The 18,741-nt window shown below is 41.5% G+C and overlaps 4 protein-coding genes across 4 annotated transcripts; 2 read left to right on the top strand and 2 right to left on the bottom strand.

Annotated features, from left to right (window-relative positions):
• Positions 1 to 920: 920 nt before the first annotated feature.
• On the bottom strand, positions 921 to 6,663 carry LOC135486658 (UV excision repair protein RAD23 homolog A-like). Its single transcript, XM_064769638.1, has 9 exons — positions 6,501 to 6,663; positions 5,674 to 5,755; positions 5,175 to 5,254; positions 4,718 to 4,914; positions 4,338 to 4,518; positions 3,952 to 4,126; positions 3,584 to 3,711; positions 3,207 to 3,353; positions 921 to 2,764 (listed from the first exon to the last, which is right to left on the bottom strand). Exons 1-9 carry the CDS (start codon positions 6,570 to 6,572, stop codon positions 2,639 to 2,641), a joined length of 1,188 nt encoding a protein of 395 aa, XP_064625708.1. The 5' UTR covers positions 6,573 to 6,663; the 3' UTR covers positions 921 to 2,638.
• A 233-nt stretch (positions 6,664 to 6,896) lies between these two features.
• LOC135486212 (tRNA:m(4)X modification enzyme TRM13 homolog) lies at positions 6,897 to 11,179 on the top strand. Its single transcript, XM_064768868.1, has 14 exons — positions 6,897 to 7,036; positions 7,203 to 7,258; positions 7,454 to 7,532; positions 7,716 to 7,781; positions 7,901 to 7,970; positions 8,211 to 8,317; positions 8,504 to 8,582; positions 8,790 to 8,878; positions 9,095 to 9,173; positions 9,368 to 9,442; positions 9,643 to 9,766; positions 9,965 to 10,122; positions 10,384 to 10,462; positions 10,766 to 11,179. Exons 1-14 carry the CDS (start codon positions 6,908 to 6,910, stop codon positions 10,953 to 10,955), a joined length of 1,380 nt encoding a protein of 459 aa, XP_064624938.1. The 5' UTR covers positions 6,897 to 6,907; the 3' UTR covers positions 10,956 to 11,179.
• On the bottom strand, positions 11,089 to 13,227 carry LOC135486213 (dynein light chain Tctex-type 5-like). Its single transcript, XM_064768869.1, has 2 exons — positions 13,148 to 13,227; positions 11,089 to 12,247 (listed from the first exon to the last, which is right to left on the bottom strand). Exon 2 carries the CDS (start codon positions 12,238 to 12,240, stop codon positions 11,479 to 11,481), a length of 762 nt encoding a protein of 253 aa, XP_064624939.1. The 5' UTR covers positions 12,241 to 12,247; positions 13,148 to 13,227; the 3' UTR covers positions 11,089 to 11,478.
• Positions 13,228 to 15,719: 2,492 nt separating this feature from the next.
• On the top strand, positions 15,720 to 18,323 carry LOC135486996 (P2Y purinoceptor 12-like). The gene has a single exon (XM_064770243.1). The coding sequence runs from the start codon at positions 15,922 to 15,924 to the stop codon at positions 17,023 to 17,025; it is 1,104 nt and encodes a 367-aa protein (XP_064626313.1). The 5' UTR covers positions 15,720 to 15,921; the 3' UTR covers positions 17,026 to 18,323.
• Positions 18,324 to 18,741: the final 418 nt, after the last annotated feature.

Genomic DNA, 18,741 nt, shown 5'->3' with positions numbered 1-18,741 from the left:
CCAAGCACTAACCGTAGTTCTTAAAAGATCATCAATTTCTTGGTCCTCACATTACGCCAGTGTTAATTTAGCAGTTTTTTTGGCAAATACATGTTTTTGGAGTTTCTGAAACCTAAAACGCTACTCAATAGGCGGTTAACAAGAAACTACGCATTTTACTGTTGTTGCCGACGTATGTGTACACTAACTTGGGATGTGCGTCGGCCCCGTGTGCCAGTGCCAGTGTGTGCGTTTTACGCTGATTTGTGCAAAATTCAACATATCTCAAAAGTTCAATGTTTGACCCTCGATTTTTTTTGATTTTTGTGTAGCGTAAGAAACTGTCTTTCACGGGAGAATGGTCACTGTAAGAATTATTCAGAAAGAAATGTATAATATTTGGGTTTTTTCCGTCATTGTCCGGCCCAATTGGCAATATTGTCATTGTTGATGGGTTACGTCATTATCACGTACATTTGGGAAAAACTCCCTAACGAGACTTCACAGCTGCCGTAAAAAAAACCGGCCAGGGGCCGTTACAGCTGGCAGCCACCAGTACAGTACTGACAACCGGACATGACAGTCAACCTGGAGCAAGGCTTACATGTATCAGTGTTAGTGAGTGTTGGGAATGCCCGAATGTATTGACCGTACACAGAACAGCACCAGAATGCTTTGTGGTGTCCACCATTGTCCCCACCTAGCATGACATTGGACATCGATGTCTCGGAAACAATCAGGACTCCATAAACCCTCAAATCTCAGCTCACGGGAGATTTTAGATTGATACACCTGAACATCAAGGAGCGATTTCTTCAGTACTATTTCAGCAGTACCCGTCTCGAAGCAATACATCAAAATGTCTCCTCTTTGTCCTCAACCTTCTGGTATGGTTCTGCTCTGGCATTCATCCACTCAATCAACAAGACAACAAATTATTTCCTTTCATATTTTATTTATGTTTGTTTTAAAACAAATGTTTGCTTTTTATAGCTGACCATTTCAAATCAACTGAAATACCTTAATCCGAGTATGCTTTTCCAGAACCCAGGATGCACATTAAGGAGCCTTTAAAGCTGGGACATCGTAAATTGCTTTCCACTAAAATACAACCACTATAATCAAGGTCCCCTCGAGATACATGTAGGCTGATGCCGCTGAACAACTCCTTCATAGAGGTGGCTTGGTTACAGACATTGAATTCAGATAATAGGCAGTTCATTCACATCGAGTTTCAATTTAGGACAATCTGGGCTAAATTCATCATTCTTTCCTTAAACGGAAATATCAAAACAAAACTTTGGCAGGAAAGTGAGATGAAAGAGCATACAGCTGGTTTCGAATCCAGTTGGTTGAGTCGGACCTACAATATTTTAGTGTTGATTCTCCCCACCCATTGGATAAATTGCAAATGATCAAAGCAGACATATAAACACTGAAAAATAAACTGCTCAGGTTTATAGATTAAGCTTTCAACAAAGAGATGAAGGAGGCGCCACTTAACACACGCCACAGAATAGCTAAGGAGCACCGATTTTTATGTCAGAAGACAGTGAAGAACAATAGCCCACGCTAGAAAACACCAGGTTTAGGCAGGGTAGTGTGGATCTCTTAATGTGCTTAGCATCTGACAAACCCAGTGAAGTCAGCTCATCACTAAATCTTTAGAACTTCATGTATGCTATTTACACTTCTAGAAAAGAACTCTGAACACAAGTTGTTGTAACTGACACAGAATACAGAACAAGCTACTTAACCTTTACAAAATATACAAGCAGACATTCCCTGTTGGCAACCCTCAAGAACAGCTCACATCATGTAACACTCGTCGTACACTACATGGGTATAGAAGGCCTTCATTCCAGATATGAAAATGTATCATGATACTTTGAAAAGCCACCAAAAGCTTTGGCATAGCTTAGGTAAATAGCTATGATGCAAGGAATATGGGCATCCCAACGCTTGGATAAATGCTATCAAATTCAGAATAGAATAAACGCATTTTCTATAACTTGGAAACTAACATGCCATCTCCTGGGAGGTGTATAATCTGAATGACAACAATTCGATGTTTCAAACTCCATGTACAATATAGTTTAAAGAGTTGGTTGGAGAAACCAACCACCTTTGGAGGTATCAGCATAATCTAACAAGCACTATGGGAAAGATCTCCGCAATATTTTCTACTTTTATACAGGCAGAAGGGTGAACAAAATACACCATTGAACCATTTCATTGAAAAAAATCTGCGTTTTTTGAGCAACTGGAGCCTTGATAGTCACCTACAACAATGTGAAAGTCTCAAGAGTGTCCCCCTGGGCTAGGCAAACGTGAAGTAGGGTTCACATCTTTGTTATCAAAAAAAGATCCAAGAAACTTAACGTCTTCCAGCAAATCCTCCACAACGCCACAGATGACCATAAAGAAGAGAAGCCCAGGGAGGGTTCCACAAAGAGAACACTGCCGAGGGTGTCTCATACAGGAATAATGCCGTGGGATTTGTGGAACCCAAGGCTCCATATGCTCAAGCTGATCATTTGATTACAATATGCCATATTGTAAAATTTTTCCTTGAAAAATGAATAAGCCAACTCGTCACCAAACTGTATCTGTAATCTGTACAAAAACTGTCTTTCTATCACAATTATTGGCAACAGAATCAACTATTACTCTCCTCGTCATCCAACATTTCCTCCATTAAGAAGTTGGCAGCGGCCTGCTCGTCCTTGTCACATGCGAAGTATGCCTGAATACAATTCATCTCATTAAATCCCATTGCCTTGAGCTGAAAAACAAGCAGCAATATTAGAGTAGCATTCAGGCTGCCAAAATAGACCACATGCAGGATGTAGTTCGGGAGGTGTATTGCCAAAATTTGGCTTAACTGATCTCTCCATACCACGTGGACACCAAGACAAGGCTGAAGGAATATCAATGATATAATTTACATGTATAGTTTCAGAAGTCACAAATTACAAGAGATCCTGCCATTCAGCAGACATACAACGGAGCTAGCATGCCAAATACGGAATGTTAATGTTGGAAAAGAGGTGAAAAATGCAATCAAGATATGCCTCTAACGGCCAATGCTTCTCGTCCAACACAGACTTGACATGAAACACTGAGGAACCTCGCTCCTCTATCATCTGTAACATACTTGACTATTCTAATTGGAACTCCTACAAGACTACACATTGTAGGAAGAGTTGTTGAGGTGAGTCACCTACCTTGTCAATAGCAGCTTTGTCATCTGGTGTAATCTGTATCGTGGCAGGTAGGTTAGGAACAGCGCCACCACCAACCCCCCCTCCACCATGCCCTTCGTGTGGCTCATTCAACATATTCACAAACGTCTGCTGATTCTCATTAATCAACTGAAAACAACAAGACACAAAGTCAATTCAGAACTTTTTGAAAAATATGGTAAAAATAAATTTATTTACACAGTTTTCTCAATGTACACAATTATTATGTACACAATTATTTTGAAAGTAGCAGGCTATGACAACCTGAATAATTTGACTATCATCCATCAGCGAACTAGGAGCTGATACTTGGTAGTTGCAGCATGTTGCCATTATTTATATGATTATCTCAAGCTTACTCTTAATAAATCTGGGTTGTCTTGGCCAATCTGCTGTAAGAACTCTGGCAATTGTCTGGGTTCACTCTGTACCATTTCACACATGCGACGAAAATGGGGTTGATCTCTCAAAAATGCCAATGGATTTTCTTAAGAAATGAAAAGAACATTATAGAAACAGTAGAAATAACGTCTGCACAAACATTGATGTGGACTACTCTGAAGATAAGTTTTTAATTAGGGTGTGCACTCCTAAGTCAGAATGTCAAATAATGAGGTCCATTTCTCTCTTTAACATGTTTGAAGGATCCAGACTAACACCAAAAGACTGCTTATGCGAGACTAGTACAAAAACAAACTTGATATAGAGCTGTGCTTTAAAGTCTTACCTTCTCCGGCTGCAGTGCCAGTGCTTCCTCCTGCCGGGGCAGCTGGGTTTCCAGCAGCTGTGGCTTGAACCGGTTGCCGCAAAGGAGCTGCACCTGTTGGTGCACCGGGACGCGGTCCTGTTCCTTGTGGTGGAGTTGCAGGGGGAGCTGCGACGGGTTCGTCTCGAACGGTATTCTGTGGAAAGAGACATAAAGGTTGGGATTCTCAAGGCAGCAATGTCAAAGGGCGATCGTGAGCAGCATGGTAGAATCAGGTAATCATCGAATACAAAAGGAGCTAGCCTACATGTATACCATATTAGCCTGCCAAGCGAACGTTTCCTGATAATGCGTACACTACCATGAGTTGGCAACTGTACACATTTTTGAGAAAGCCATCAACCTACCGAAAGAAGATATTCTGCAGCTCTGTCAGGGCAGTTAAAAGCCTGACTCATGGCTCTCATTACAAGTTCTCTTGGGAAACCCATCTCAACGAGGCCAGTGACGGCCTTCTCATACTGTGAACCAGTGGCAAGCCTGTTGCTGGCTTCATCTAATGGTTCTGCAGGTTCTGTCGTGGCTGTGCTGCAAAATGAAGGAGCCAGTCAAGAGAGGACCATATGAGACAAAGACAGCCAGGGTGCAAGTGATGGGTCTAACATGGGGACAAGGCGGCCAAATCCATAAACAAAAGTTGAGATGTGGTGTCATGACGTTATATTATCTAATGAGAGGTAATCAAGAGCCAGTAACAGTAACACTATCTGTTGACCAAACATTTTACCTAGCAGTTGTGCTCGGTGTAGTGTCCATGGCAGTGGCTGCTGGCGTTGATGCAGCTGAAGCCTCCTCCTTTTTCTCATCTTTAGCTTCCTCCTTCTTCTCGGCAGGCTGTGTGGGAGCCGCCGGGGCAGCTGCTGCGGCCGGAGCAGCAACCTCTGCTGGTTTACTTTCTGCTGGTTTAGATGGAGCCGCCTTAGGCTGTAACAAGAAAACAAAACTTGATAGATGGTCAACCTTTTTGTGAAGTCGACAAGAGTATCTCTTCAAATATCAGTTTCTACAGTATCAGTACAATTTATTGGTCCTTGCAGAGTGGGTACATAAAACATGACAATACAATTCAATATCAATCTTCAGTGGCATCACATCACTGTTGAGCGGGATGTCAGATTCATCATAGGAAATCGGAGTGTGCCAAGGTCATATTCAGTCAATCAAAATGAAGAGAATCAGCCTACCTTCGTGACCATCACAACTATGAAATTTGATGCCTCAATATTACAATCTTTGACAGTTTTTTCATCTTCTAATATTTTTCCTGAAAATTCATTGAGAAAACAATGGAGTAAGGAGAGACAAGTTTTAGCATACTGTCAAATTGTCACACAACATAAGTGACTAACTCATTTATGTACTTTTGAGAAAATCAAAGAAAACCTAGTCAGAGAGAAAAATGCCTATGTCAAATGCTTGTTCTTTGTAATCTGCGACGCGATTGGTTGTTTGACTTAGGCATATAGTCCAGATAGTGCGGCCTACTATGGGGAGTCATTTCTGTAAAAAATTTCAATTAGGCCAAAAAGTGAGTTAGGCACTGATATTATTAGTGTGACGATACTACAATAAAATCACACAGAATACTCTTCACTGCCAATTTACCCAGGTAAAACCAATTTTATTGCACAGTGAATACCATGAGAACTTTTTCTCAACTATTAATAATGGATGAAAACTTACCTGCATAAATAAGTTTCTGTCCTCCTACTGGGAAATTGTCAGCCCCCTTTACCTCTTCTATTTTTTCTTTTAACTTTTTTACCTGAAATTTATAGTAAATGATGAAAACGGTGAATTTAAAAATCTTTGTTTTGGTCGGAAAAAAGGAACAAAGACGGCAGTGCACAAACTAGAAATCGATGTCGGATTTTTAGATTCACAAAACTTTCAACTTCCCATCATTTACTTGTGAATGAACTGAATTCTATCATTTGCCTCAGACGATGTTCTATCTGTTTAACGGCGTTATGTCGCCACATTGTCCGTGAATCATTGTGTGAATATTGCGGCGAATATTATTGCAGCAATAATTCGTCATGACATAAATGGTGATATAACGCATGAAGTGGCGATAACAATATCATACAACATTAGTGGGGCATGCAAGTAAGCAGTGAAGCCTACACTGGCTGCAGTACTTAGTGTGTGGTCACAAGAACAACGATAACATCTTGGCCTGGGCTGGGGCAAACGGAGTCACTGAGTGAAGTATCACGGTCCGGGTCACCCATCCAAGCCGGGGCACCCAGCCCGCCCTTCTCTCAACAATCCATGGCAATGCAGCAAAAAAACCCACTTTTGGCAAGGACGATTTCAATCTCATGCCAACTGACATGATCATCAAATCACATGATTCATGAACAATAATGAAAAAGAAAGTTTCAACATCTCATCCTCATGAACTTGAACGTGGTCGCTGAAAATGCACTACAAAATGTACAGGAAATGTACAGGCGGAGATCGATGGATTCGCCGGGTGACAAAGCAGATTTCAAAATGAGGCGTACCGTTTCACTTTCATCGATTTCTACGGTAAATGACTGCTGCTGCAATGTCTTAAGCGTTATCGTAATCGACATTTTGAATCTAAACAGGCTGATTTGATGAATAATCAAAGCATAGAAGCTTCTAAAGGAAGAGGAGAGTCCTCAAAATTTTTGCGGCGGCGATGTAAAATGACGTCATAACATGGCTGCCGACGCAAATTCCGCAGAAAATTCGAATTTTTATCTATCGAATTACACTCGATAAAATATCATGTTCAAGTTTCACGGAAATAAATACATGTATAGATTGTTCATTACTATCCGATCTTTGATTAAATTGATACTTAGAATGTGTTGTTATTTATTTCTATTTTCAATCAATCACCTTCACCCACTTTTTAGTTTTGTCCTACAACATGTCTGCGCCCATGAAAACGAAATCCGGTGATAAAAAATCTCCAAAATGCTCATTTTTCATCAAAAGGAAAAGCAGGACGTGTAAATTTCAAGCATCGAAAGATTCAGAATACTGTACTGAACACCTTGCCCTTAACGAGGTTTGATAGTCGTTCCCAGTGTTTTATCCCCAATTTTTTTCCCCTGGCCTGACGTCAGGTGTGAGGGTCCGAGGGAGGTGGTGGAACATTGACATTCAATTCATTGGGGTCCATTATTGGGAACAGAGTGTCACTGAGTATTTTTTTCATTCTGCTTTTCTTTCAGGATGTCACTGCAGGTGATGTTAGAAAAAGGATTCCTTGTCCTCGAGATCCAAAGCAGTAAGTTGACTACTATTCAAACAGTAATGAATGATGTAAATCCTAGATCCGATTTTTACAGAACCTGGTCAGTGTCACTGTCAGAAAGCTCATCAGCACTTTATCTTTATATCTACTTTCTGTTTATCCATTTTTAATTTATTGTCTTGTTTTTGCGCTAATGCTAATTTCACATGTCTCATCTCTCGTCTTCAGTTCTGTTTTTGAAAGCAAGCTGAAGCAACATCTGAGAAAATGCAATGTGGTCAAATTACAGCGAAGTCTTGAAGCTGAGGTGAGTTAACTAGAACCTTTAAAGCCAGGTGCTTTCTGATGTAATCAAATGCACGTATTATCAGGAAATGGGAATAAGAATTGGTATACATATTTTGGATATTATGCTCTCATCTACAATAACAGTACCTGTTGTGTACTACTACTAGCGCCAGTAACTGTGATATACCCATTTTATTTCCAGGAAGGCTATGCAAAGAATATAAATTCTCCTGATCCATATGAAGAGGATGACAAAGCAGTGTCTCAGGTAAGATGAGCTGATTCAGATGTTTTCGTCTTTATTAGTTTTTCCATTTTATTTTTACTTTACTTTTGCTGTACGTTGCCAATGTGACAAACTGAAATGTATCCCTTGTGCTTTTATAGGTCACCCTGAGGTCTGTACCAACAGCGGAGGTATTGTCTCTGATTGAAAGAGTTGGGGCATTATACAACGGTATGTTTTCATGACTAGAAGAATCAACCTTCCACCTATCATGGTTTGACAAGGTGATTTCACAATCCCAGACTGTACTGCTTTGATGAAGGTCCCAGTTTTGTTTAAAAATATTTTGCCGGTATAAAGTCTCTGTTTAAAAATATCTACAAAGATTGGTACTCAACTCAGGATTTTGAAGAAATATGACCAAAAGACTATTAATCTGAGATTAACTTAAATATTTTTTTTCTTTTTCAGAGTACAAAGTGGAAATCAGAGAAGATATCCTGTCCCATGATGCACTGAAAGAAGAAATGGCAACACCTGGATTTGGACCGGCTGCTCTAAAGCATCTGAAACAACTGGTAAGTAAACACCACACTCTTTTAGTCAGTGCTTCTATAATGAAATCTGTGAGACTCTGTGTGTAGTTGTTCATCATACAGCCAAGCCTGTGTGCAAGGCTTGCTCCTGACAATTACCTCTGTCCCACATCCAGAAAAGATACACTCTTTTAATGTTGTTTATATTCAACTGTTTGTTTATTTCAGGCCTCCCTCCTGGGGCAGATGGACAACATGCTGATGCTTCATGGAAACACATGTTATGTAGAATTTGGGGCTGGAAAAGGTATGTTATGACATGACTGGGTAATGATTGTGGAAGGACTTTGTTCATTGTGGTTCAGTGACTTTCGGTGGTCTGCCGTACTTATGTTTTCTGAAGGTCTTGCTTTAAAGAAAAGTGAATTATTTCCTCCTGAATCTCTTGGCTTTGCCGGTCTCAACTAATAATCAGGGAATAAGTGGGTGCTAATGGCTTACAATCTACTTTCAGGCCAGTTGTCTTACTGGGTCCAACAAGCACTTAGTAAGGAAAAAGATCCAGATTTCTTGCTGATAGACAGAGCAGGCAACCGACACAAGGTAACCGTACATTCAGAAGAAAGACTTGATTTGGTCACAGGTCAGAATACAGGACATCTCTCAGTGTCTTGCCTGCCAGGGACAATCACGGGAATTTGTCAAGTCAAGAAAGATGCTTACAATAAAAAGAGTGTCATCTTACATGTTATACTCGAACTATTTGTCAGTTCAGATATCAATGAAATGAGCCGTTTGTTCTTTTTCTTGTCTTTTCAGTTAGATGGCCAGCATCGGGATGATGGTGGTTGTGTGAACTCCCACAGACTCAAAATGGATATAGAACACCTAGACTTGGGTACATGTTAATATTCTATTTCTTTTCCAACGATCATCATTTTGAAGTCACGGTTTCATACTGTGATATGTAGATGCAATGCAGGTCTGGTCATGGAGGTCATCCACTCTTCACCAAGTTGTCTGTTATCTCATTTGTTGCCATTTCTTTCGTCTTGGCTGACCCACCTTTTGCTAACCTGTGTGTTATTGTAGGGAGAGTGCCTTGTATAAAGAACCAAGAGAAGCCAATAGTTGGAATGAGTAAACACCTATGCGGAGCTGCAACAGGTGAGTGTGACTTTCATGATGATTGCCTATTCATTGTATTGTTGTGTCCTGTCATCAGGAAGCCTCTCATCCACCAAGAAACAGAGCTCATACAGTGTTACTACTTGAAACGTTCAGTCTGCAGACCATCACATTATCTCTGTGCTACACCTGATCTAATGCTGCTGGATTTGAATGTGGATTGTTGTTGTTACTTTCAGATTTGTGCTTGAGGTGTGTTGTCAACACTCTGCAACTGCCTTCCTCTCAGGATACAAGTCCTGCGGCTGCTGAAGGAAAAGAACCAAAGCTGCCACGCCTTGAAGCCAAGACTGGCAATAGAAGGTGACTAGCCTTGTTTGGTGTGGTGCAGGACAGTACAGTGTACACAGAGCAACTCAGATTGACAGTGAAAGTCCACTAGCTACTGAAAAATGAATTTCCCATCCACCAAGGTATATGAGAATAACTTCGGAATAACTTATAAAGCTGGTCATTGTACTGTCCAGCGTGTTGTCAACCTCTTGTCCCTTCGATTTTCAGCCGTTTACAAGGTCTCATCATTGCCTTGTGTTGTCATCACAAGGGCAACTGGCATCATTACTGTGGTAAAGAGTTCTTCAAGAAGTGTGGGTTGACAGCTAGAGATTACCACATTATACAATCTTTAGGGAGCTGGGCGGTGTGTGGTGTGAGAAAAGGTAGGCCATACTTCAGGTTGCCTTATTGTGAAATTTCAGGTTTTTATGTGAGATTTCAGAGAGGCTGTCTTCGGTGTCACGATTCAATCAGTTTTGTCTGATGGTTGCAAGTCGACTTAAGCAACAAATGGGAGATGGTTACCTAAACCTCCGCCACCCTGTATAACTGATGTCCCAGCTGTCAGATGCATGGGTGAGTAGATTGCAACATCCCAACCTTTCATGCAGGTGTTTCTATCTATTTCCTTCTTCTTTGTTCAGTTCCAGAAACTGATCATGAGAGGGCCCAAGAAGAACAGGCAGAGCTTGAGGATGACAAGGATGAAAGACAACAACCAAGGTAATCTTCAATACTGCTACACTTGCCGTTTAAAACACTTGCATCACATCATTTGAAATGAAATCTTCTCGAACAGTGTCAATGTTCACAGAGTTTAATCTGCTGGTAATCACTTTGTCCTTTTCCTAAGTGAATTGAATTGATATTTTGTCTGTGCTGTCACAGAAAGCTTATCATAATCAGATAAAAATGGACAATAAGTTTATGTAACTCCATGTGGGGATTTGGTTTTGTCTCTTGAGAACTCTTGGTCTTAATACAAATGTGTAACCTTATCTAAGTAAAAGAATTTTGGTATTACAGATTTGATCAGTTCAGCCATGAAGAGCGCGAAGAGATTGGCCGTCAGTGTAAACGATTGATTGACATCGGGCGGATAAAGTACTTGGAATCAGTGGGTTATAGAGTTGTACTGAAGAAATATGTTAGTGAGGAGGTGACTTTGGAGAACGTTGTGATGATAGTTGTACCTGAAGATATCAAGGACTCATGACATCACCAGATATCAACCTGTTTATAGAAGCATAGACTTTTCAAGCTTTCAAATGAGTCGCTCGAGTGGTCATTGATCACAAGGATATTTTGTGCCTGAGGACAACTACATGACAAATTATGTAGGTTGACAATGTTGAGTTTATTGATACCAATTTTTCATTCTTGTCAAGCGGTCACCTATGACATGATGTTATCATACTAAACAAAATGAAATAATAATTTTCATAATTATATTACACTAGCTTTTGTTTTTTGTTTCGAAAGTGTCCACCCGTGGTCTTTGAAAGTGTCCACCCGTGGTCTTTGAAAGTGTCCACCCGTGGTCTTTGAAAGTGTCCACCCGTGGTCTTTGAAAGTGGCCACCCGTGGTCTTTGAAAGTGTCCACCCGTGGTCTTTGAAAGTGGCCACCCATGGTCTTTGAAAGTGTCCACCCGTGGTCTTTGAAAGTGTCCACCCGTGGTCTTTGAATTGATATGGCTCATTTTCGATTTGGTCCTCTGCAACTGAGTTAGATTGTCTTTTATTCAAAGTAAACAGCAAAAACAGTAGCCACAGCGTAAATGCTGCTGTTTTCGAACACACCACTGGCTGAGTTGTCAACACTGGTGTCCCAGACACACCTGGAGGTCACCTTTACTGCCTGCTTGCCCTGTTGTCCAATGGAGACTGTACAGACATAACGATATCTGTCCCAGCCGAGAGACTTCACTCTCTCTAAGATCATCTTGCTCACTTTCTGACTCTCTGTCTTCATGATGAGGGAGTCGTAGGCACAATCCTTCAAATTCTTCTCCAGCACATCTCCGATGATCCTTTCGACTTTATTTTGTAAGAATTTGTTGGTCAGTTCTATTTGTTCAGGCATGTGATAACTATTCTCATAGCGGAATTGCACGTGTTTACAATTGTTTGAACGGTGTCCATTCATGAGCGCTGTGCCTATGTCTTTAAATGTATGCATTGTCCCGGCACGTGATCTCGGACCAGAACCAAAACTAGAAAGTGAGATATTCCTCGTCCTATGATAATCCGTGTGGTCCCCGTGACTGCTTGTGAAAGAATGTTTCTTGACCCTTGGGTTCAGGTAGTTTTTGTCGTCCTTGGATGTGACTGACTTACGTCCGTGCCCGTTGATGTTCTGTTGTCCTGGCGCCAGGAGAACTGGTAGGCGTCGCCCAGCTGAGGTCTCCCTTGTTCTGTCCACCAAGCTGGCCTCGTCGCTGCTCTTGGACGACGAGCTCATGCCTGATATCCGCCGATGAAGGGTTTTGCCTGTTGACATGATGGGCCTGCAAGAAGAAGAAAATAACTGAAAAACAGAACAACCTTACATCTGCTGAAAAGGAAGAATACTGTTAGGTCCATTAGGGGCCGTTGAGGCATCATTAGAGTTACTCAGTCCCTTCGGAGTGACAGTAGTCCCTTTGTAACTAGCTATGGGGGTTCTGTAGGATCGGTTAAGGGCCGTCGTGAATAAAGTGCCACCACCCAGGAACAACCAACACTAGTCATGATGGCTCAGGACGACAGTGCTCAGTGCATATGACAAATACCGAAAGGACAGGAGTGGGATTGTTAGTGGCAATCGAAATTACGACTGCTGGCCATGTATGGAAAAAAAATCCTTTGGAAAATTTTCACTTTATCAAATCCGTACGAATCTCTTGTTGTTCGAACACAAATCCCAATGTGACCGCTCCACTTCACTAGAACCTGCCTTATCAACGAGCGAATCGACAGCTCAGCCTTTATTTCAAAACCTTTATCATTTAATCTTGGTGTCATTATTTCCTCGATATCGACAGCTTAACAAAGGCTCAAGGTTGATATTGAAAAATCTCGACATGAACTGTGCAATATGTCATTTCAACCAATTAAGAAGCTTCATGCGTTATATATGTGGGTACCCAGTCGTAATTGTCCCGTCGGTCGCACTCAGATGAAATTCATTAGCCTGGGGTTGTAATGTCGTCCTCCAAAACGTATCATAATCTTTCGGAATTCTCCAATGTAAAAAAAAAGTTACTCTATCCTGACCGGGCAACATCGAGAGACTACCAGATGAAGCGGGACACAGTGATTGAGCCACAGAACAGCCGAGAGCTGGGTCATCTTCTGTTTCAGTGGTCAGTCGTAAGGAGGGGAACACCAGAAACTCAGAGACGGACATGAAGTTTGGATCAGCCTACCTTGAGGTCGCTCTGGAAACATGTTTGACTCCGTGACCATGTGACGAGTAAAATAATCTGAGGACAGTCACAACCCTGGAGGAGACTTGTCTTCCAAGTGAACGTTCTTTTTCTCGATTTACCAATCTTTCATGTTATGATTTGTAACTTGGGCGATGACTTGACCAAGCGAAATGATCTAGGACCGATCATACATGAAGACATATTTACTTATTGGTTGTTACGATGTTGACTGGGATTATTCATGCCGGCGTCCTTTGGGACGGGGATTAATCAGTCTTTAAAAGAACCTTAAATGCAAGGACTTTCCCAAATATGGTGACAGGGTTGACTTCTCCTCTGCTTGGATCATTTTTCTTTCTTTTCAATGAGACACCATGCTGCGATAAAACTTAATCGAAAATTGGACAGATTTTGTTATGAAGTTATATGCTTGCGAGACAAGCGGATGAGTCTCTGCGACATGTGTAGTGTTTCTGTTATATGACAGGATCTACTTGATCTCTCTCCATTAAAAGCTTACCTCCGCTTGATCACATGATGAATCACCAAACTTATTTTTATGACAGGGGATTTGATAAGCTTCTCAAATGTGATTGTTTTCTTTATACAAATACGACAATTTGTGTCACAAACACCTTTTTTCAAGAGGAATTTGGTAATGGTTCATAGAAAAGTGGCGACCGCTCCTGACCGAGTTTACAGTGCCTGAGCTATTCTATGACGACTGTGGAAATTGCGATCATTGAGGACACTTTAAGCTTTCAATTACCAAATCATCCCCAGCGGGCCAAGTACAATGAGAGATAAATCGTCTTTTCTGAAGATTATCAATCTAAAGTGTCATGATCTTTTAACAATTCCTTGGACACTGCCGATGGGATCAAATCATGATCACTTTTAACTGAAGTCAGGTAGAAATGCACTGACGACACTAATCTGAGTGATGAAAGTAGAAACGCGCGCGGCTGTGGTGTAAGCTTAACTTTCATTACAACGCATGCTCTTATAACGTCTCTCGAAATCAAACCATTGTTTAGAATGAAAAATGTTAGTTTGGTTTTTCGTTTTCGAGACAAGCTTTGCACCAATACAACAGCAATGTGTTGTAACATAAGAGATGTCACTTCGTGGCCCATTTGCTCAAATAAAACTGATTAGAAACCACATCGTTCAGCTTACCAGTAGTACAACAGTGTTTCGCATGAAATCCTAGAAGAGAAGTCACTACTTCACAACGACATAGAGAAAGTCAGTCCAAAATTTGAATGAGTAGACTTGTCAAACGAACCAAGGCAAATATTTCTTCCCAATATGGTTGATTTCAGCACCCTCTCCACGCCAGGCGGCTCGATGTCATCATGTGCCTGTTTATCGACTCTGGTACGGTCAAAACGACAAAAAAGACAATCTAATATAAGAACAATGGTTACTTTCATGAGCTTGCGAATGAAAGCCTGAAAAAAGTGACGTCTGTGAACAGACTGCGTTGATGACTATATGAAGATCTCTAGATGTATGACCGTGGGTTTTAATTTTATCAAGGTTATTACCATTTGATCATTCAATTAGATTGGGTAAACATAGGCCTATATAAGCCATAAGCCAGGCCTCTAGTTATCAACGATTAGAGAGAACAAGGGGCCGAGAAGCAGCGTAGCCACTCAGTCCACCAGGCCTCTAGTTATCAACGATTAGAGAGAACAAGAGGCCGAGAAGCAGCGTAGCCACTCAGTTCACCTGGCCTCTAGTTATCAACGATTGGAGAGACCAAGAGGCCGAGAAGCAGCGTAGCCACTCAGTTCACCTGGCCTCTAGTTATCAACGATAAGAGGCCACTAAGAAGCAGCGTAGCTATCCATCCGCCAGGCCTCTAGTTGCGCTTTAGATGGCTACGCTGTAGGTTCCAAACACTCATCGTCCAGCTGCCTCGGGCGGTATTCGTATTCGCAAAAACATATGAAAAATATTAGCAGGTTGCCTCAGGCAGACCTATAAAAAAACACGGTTTTTTCACTGTATATTGCCACAGGAGATGCATTCGTTTTGTCCCAAGGGGTCTTGTAATGGTCTGGATGATTATGATATAGTATGACTCAAGTTAGGGTTTTATTCAGCTGAATGGCACCACGGCAGGAAGACAGAACCTCTCGATGACCCCTCCTCAGCTTTCACACCAACGTCCTCTACAAGCTCCTCAGACCTGCCATAATCAGCCAAATGACACTTGTATAGAACCAGGAACCGATGCTGCTCAAGATAAGCGCTAGGCTAAATCACATTTTTCCATCCATCCGTTTAGTTTGCTGCAAGTCCCTTTAGTTGCTTGCGTGGTCTCATATCAAGAAAAATGGATTTAAAGGAGTTTTGGCATCTGCTCATGGAACAAGAACCAGTCACAGCAACAGCAAGACACCACCTGACAGAAAACTATCGTTGTTGAGCCAGTTTGCGAGGTCCACAAAACACGATAACAAACGCCTGTGACCAATGCGTGGTCCCCATCCGAGCAATTGATCCCCATTGAGCAATTCTCGTGAATTGCTGTTTTGAGTGTGCATCAACCCAGTGCTTTGTCAATAAGGGAGGAGAACGCGTCTAATCGATATATTATTAGAACGCTTTCTGGTAATGTATATGAATGATCCGGACATGTACACAAACCTGCGCCGAAGGCGCGGGAAAAAGTGTCATCAGCTCCTCCCCGTTCTTCACTCACATATCGGGACTCGACATCTTCACTGTTTCCCTTTTCTCTGTTTGAAGGGTAACTCATGTTTCGGCGGAAAAATCTGGCCGGGTCACTACAGCTGCTGAGAGATAGATTTGCCCACATTATGACCCTGGAAACATTCTCAATCTCTTTGGAATGTTCTACCACCACCAGTCGTCGGGAAGAAACATCTACACTTTTCTCTGTCTTCACGGTTGTCAACTTCATCATCGTAATCATCATTCCACCAGTCCTTGCAGTAGTTGGAGGAATCGGTAATTTTCTCAGCTTTCTTCTCATGAACCAACCAAAATACAGCAAATCCACCACATGTTTTTACATGCGATGTCTCGCAAAATTTGACAGCGTTTATATCTTTGGCCGAATGATTCTGCGGTATCTACTCGTTGTCGCCTCGAACATTCTACTAGAACAAGCGGTGGAGACATACTTCTGTCTTTTTTACTTGTCAGTTTTTTATTTCGGATGTGTCTTGTCCCCGCTTTTATTGACCATCATGGCAATCGACAGATTCGTGGCTCTAACCTGGCCACTGAAGGCTGCAAACGTCTGCACGATGCGACGGTCGAAACAGCTGGTGTTTGGCACCACGTCTTTAGGTGCGGTGCTGGGGTTGATACAACTCCTTCGGTCTCACCGTCCAGAGCTTATATCTTGGTACTGTCCTTACCATTTTAAAGTTGCCGCAGGAGTATTTGACCAGGTGTTCAATGTAGTTACAGCTTATATCCCTATCATCTGTCTTCTCTTTTGCAACCTTGGTATAATCCGTGCCGTCTACAAAAGCAAACGGGAGCTTTCTCACCTGTCCAATACAAAACGGTCCTCATCGACTGAGAAATCGATTACAAGCACCACCGTGATGGTCACATGTATCTTCATCATAAGCAAAATACCGATGTTATTTGAGGATTCATTTTGGTCATACAATAGCTTTGACCCTACATCAAAACTTATAGTTCATTTAAAAATCTTGTCTATAAATTTTGCCATCCTGATGGAAAGTTTAAACTACTGTTTGAACTTCTATATGTATGGGTTGTCTTGTAAACGGTTTAGAAAGGAGTTACTGATCATAATAATGTGTCGCTATAAAACATTACAAAAATCAACGCGGAGTAAGGTTCTCTCAACAGTAACCTAGATACAGATGAGAACTAGAGAGTTGGAGGAGGAAACCGGAGCAGCAGAGACAAAACCCTATCTAGTGTCCCCCTTTATCTTTCAGATGCCGACCCAATTCGTCATTAATCGATGGCCAAAAGCCATTTGGACTGAAGCAAAAACGTTATGCTCAAAATATTATGGTTGCCTGCTCGATTAGCTCGTTTCGACACAATGCCCAAAGGCACATAATGTTTAACTCGTGCAGGGATTTACGGCTTCAAAACATCTCATCCCTGTGCTAATGACGGCAATTACGCCATCATGATGACGAGGTCGGGTTTGAGGAGTTGGAATCCTTGTGAACTTGGCAGATCTACAGAACGGACGGTCCCTCGAAAGCTGGAAACGACGAGTTTCCTTCACCTGTCCCTTCTTCCATTTTAACCCACTATTCCGTCGTGGATCTTTTAAAAATGACGCTCTTATAGAATTAGAAAAAGATGCATATTTTTGCTCATGCTCGCATAAGGAAGAGCGTCAAGTTCAACATCAGCTTACCCTTGAAACAGTGTTGGACATGCCACAATTGGATACTTGTATTAAGTCGTCGCTCAAATTCCTTCTTTCGTGTAGGTTTACTTGTGACAACAAGTTGGAGGACAGAGGGGCCCTAATGTGGGACAAATAAAGTTTTTCCTAATTCTGACTGAAACATATCTATTCAAACATCCGCATCATGGCCGGCGAGGAAACACACACAATCTCAAAAGAAGTAAGCTCTCCCGTCATTCAAAAGTCCATTTCTTATATCCCTGTTCTCAATATTGTCAACTTCACCCTGGTAACCATCCTACCACCCATTCTTGTGGTAGTCGGAATGCTTGGCAACATCCTGAGCTTCCTTCTCATGAACCAATCAAAGTACAGCAAATCAACCACGTGTTTTTACATGCGATGTCTCGCGATATCTGACAGCGCTTACATCTTTGGCCGAATGATTCAGCGGTATCTACTCGTTGTCGCCTCGAACATTCTATTAGAACCATCCATCAAGACATATTTTTGTCTATTTTACTTCGCAATGTTTCAGTTTGGTTTAATCCTGTCTCCTCTTTTATTGACCGTCATGGCAATCGACAGATTCGTGGCTCTAACGTGGCCACTGAAGGCTGCAACCGTCTGCACGATGCGACGGTCGAAACAACTTGTATTTGTGATCATTTCCTTGGGCACAGTCCTGGGGTGTGTACAACTCTTTCGGTCTTACCATGAAGATTTAAGATCATGGTATTGCACGTATCATTTCATTGGCCACCTTGTGTTTGACCAGGTGTTTAATGCAATCATCATTTATATACCTTTTGTATGTCTTAGTCTCATCTGCAACATCGGCATCATTCGTGCTATCTTCATAAGCGCAAGAGATACTAGTCTGTCAAGAAGAAAACGACCTTCGTCTATAGAAACATAATAACAAATACCACTCTAATGGTAACTTGTATATTTATCATAAGTATTATACCAAATAGATTTGAGCAACTCTTCTGGTTGTATCTCAATTATGACCCATCTTCGGAACTTATATTTCATATACAAGTCCTGACTGCCAATTTTGCCATCTTCATGGAAAGTTTAAACTACTGTTTGAACTTCTATATGTATGTGTTGTCTTGTAAACGGTTTAGAAAGGAGTTACTGATCATAATTACAGGTCGCTATGAAACATTGCGAAAATCGACGCAGTTATTCTCTC

Source organism: Lineus longissimus, chromosome 4 (genome assembly GCF_910592395.1).
Source record: "Lineus longissimus chromosome 4, tnLinLong1.2, whole genome shotgun sequence".
Taxonomy (NCBI): Eukaryota; Metazoa; Nemertea; class Pilidiophora; order Heteronemertea; family Lineidae; genus Lineus; species Lineus longissimus.
This window is presented reverse-complemented; position numbering and strand designations above follow the sequence as displayed.

Bases quoted from the DNA above. Each gene is read 5' to 3' on its own strand.
- LOC135486658 (XM_064769638.1), bottom strand. From the start codon at position 6,572: ATGTCGATTACGATAACGCTTAAGACATTGCAGCAGCAGTCATTTACC. The intron at 4,127-4,337 runs GTAGGTTGATGG...CTCTTTCCACAG, and splicing joins CTGCAGAATATCTTCTTTCG to AATACCGTTCGAGACGAACC. The intron at 3,712-3,951 runs GTAAGACTTTAA...TCATTTCTTAAG, and splicing joins TGGCACTGCAGCCGGAGAAG to AAAATCCATTGGCATTTTTG.
- LOC135486212 (XM_064768868.1), top strand. From the start codon at position 6,908: ATGAAAACGAAATCCGGTGATAAAAAATCTCCAAAATGCTCATTTTTC. The intron at 7,533-7,715 runs GTGAGTTAACTA...TTTTATTTCCAG, and splicing joins AGCGAAGTCTTGAAGCTGAG to GAAGGCTATGCAAAGAATAT. The intron at 8,879-9,094 runs GTAACCGTACAT...TTGTCTTTTCAG, and splicing joins GAGCAGGCAACCGACACAAG to TTAGATGGCCAGCATCGGGA.
- LOC135486213 (XM_064768869.1), bottom strand. From the start codon at position 12,240: ATGTCAACAGGCAAAACCCTTCATCGGCGGATATCAGGCATGAGCTCG.
- LOC135486996 (XM_064770243.1), top strand. From the start codon at position 15,922: ATGTTTCGGCGGAAAAATCTGGCCGGGTCACTACAGCTGCTGAGAGAT.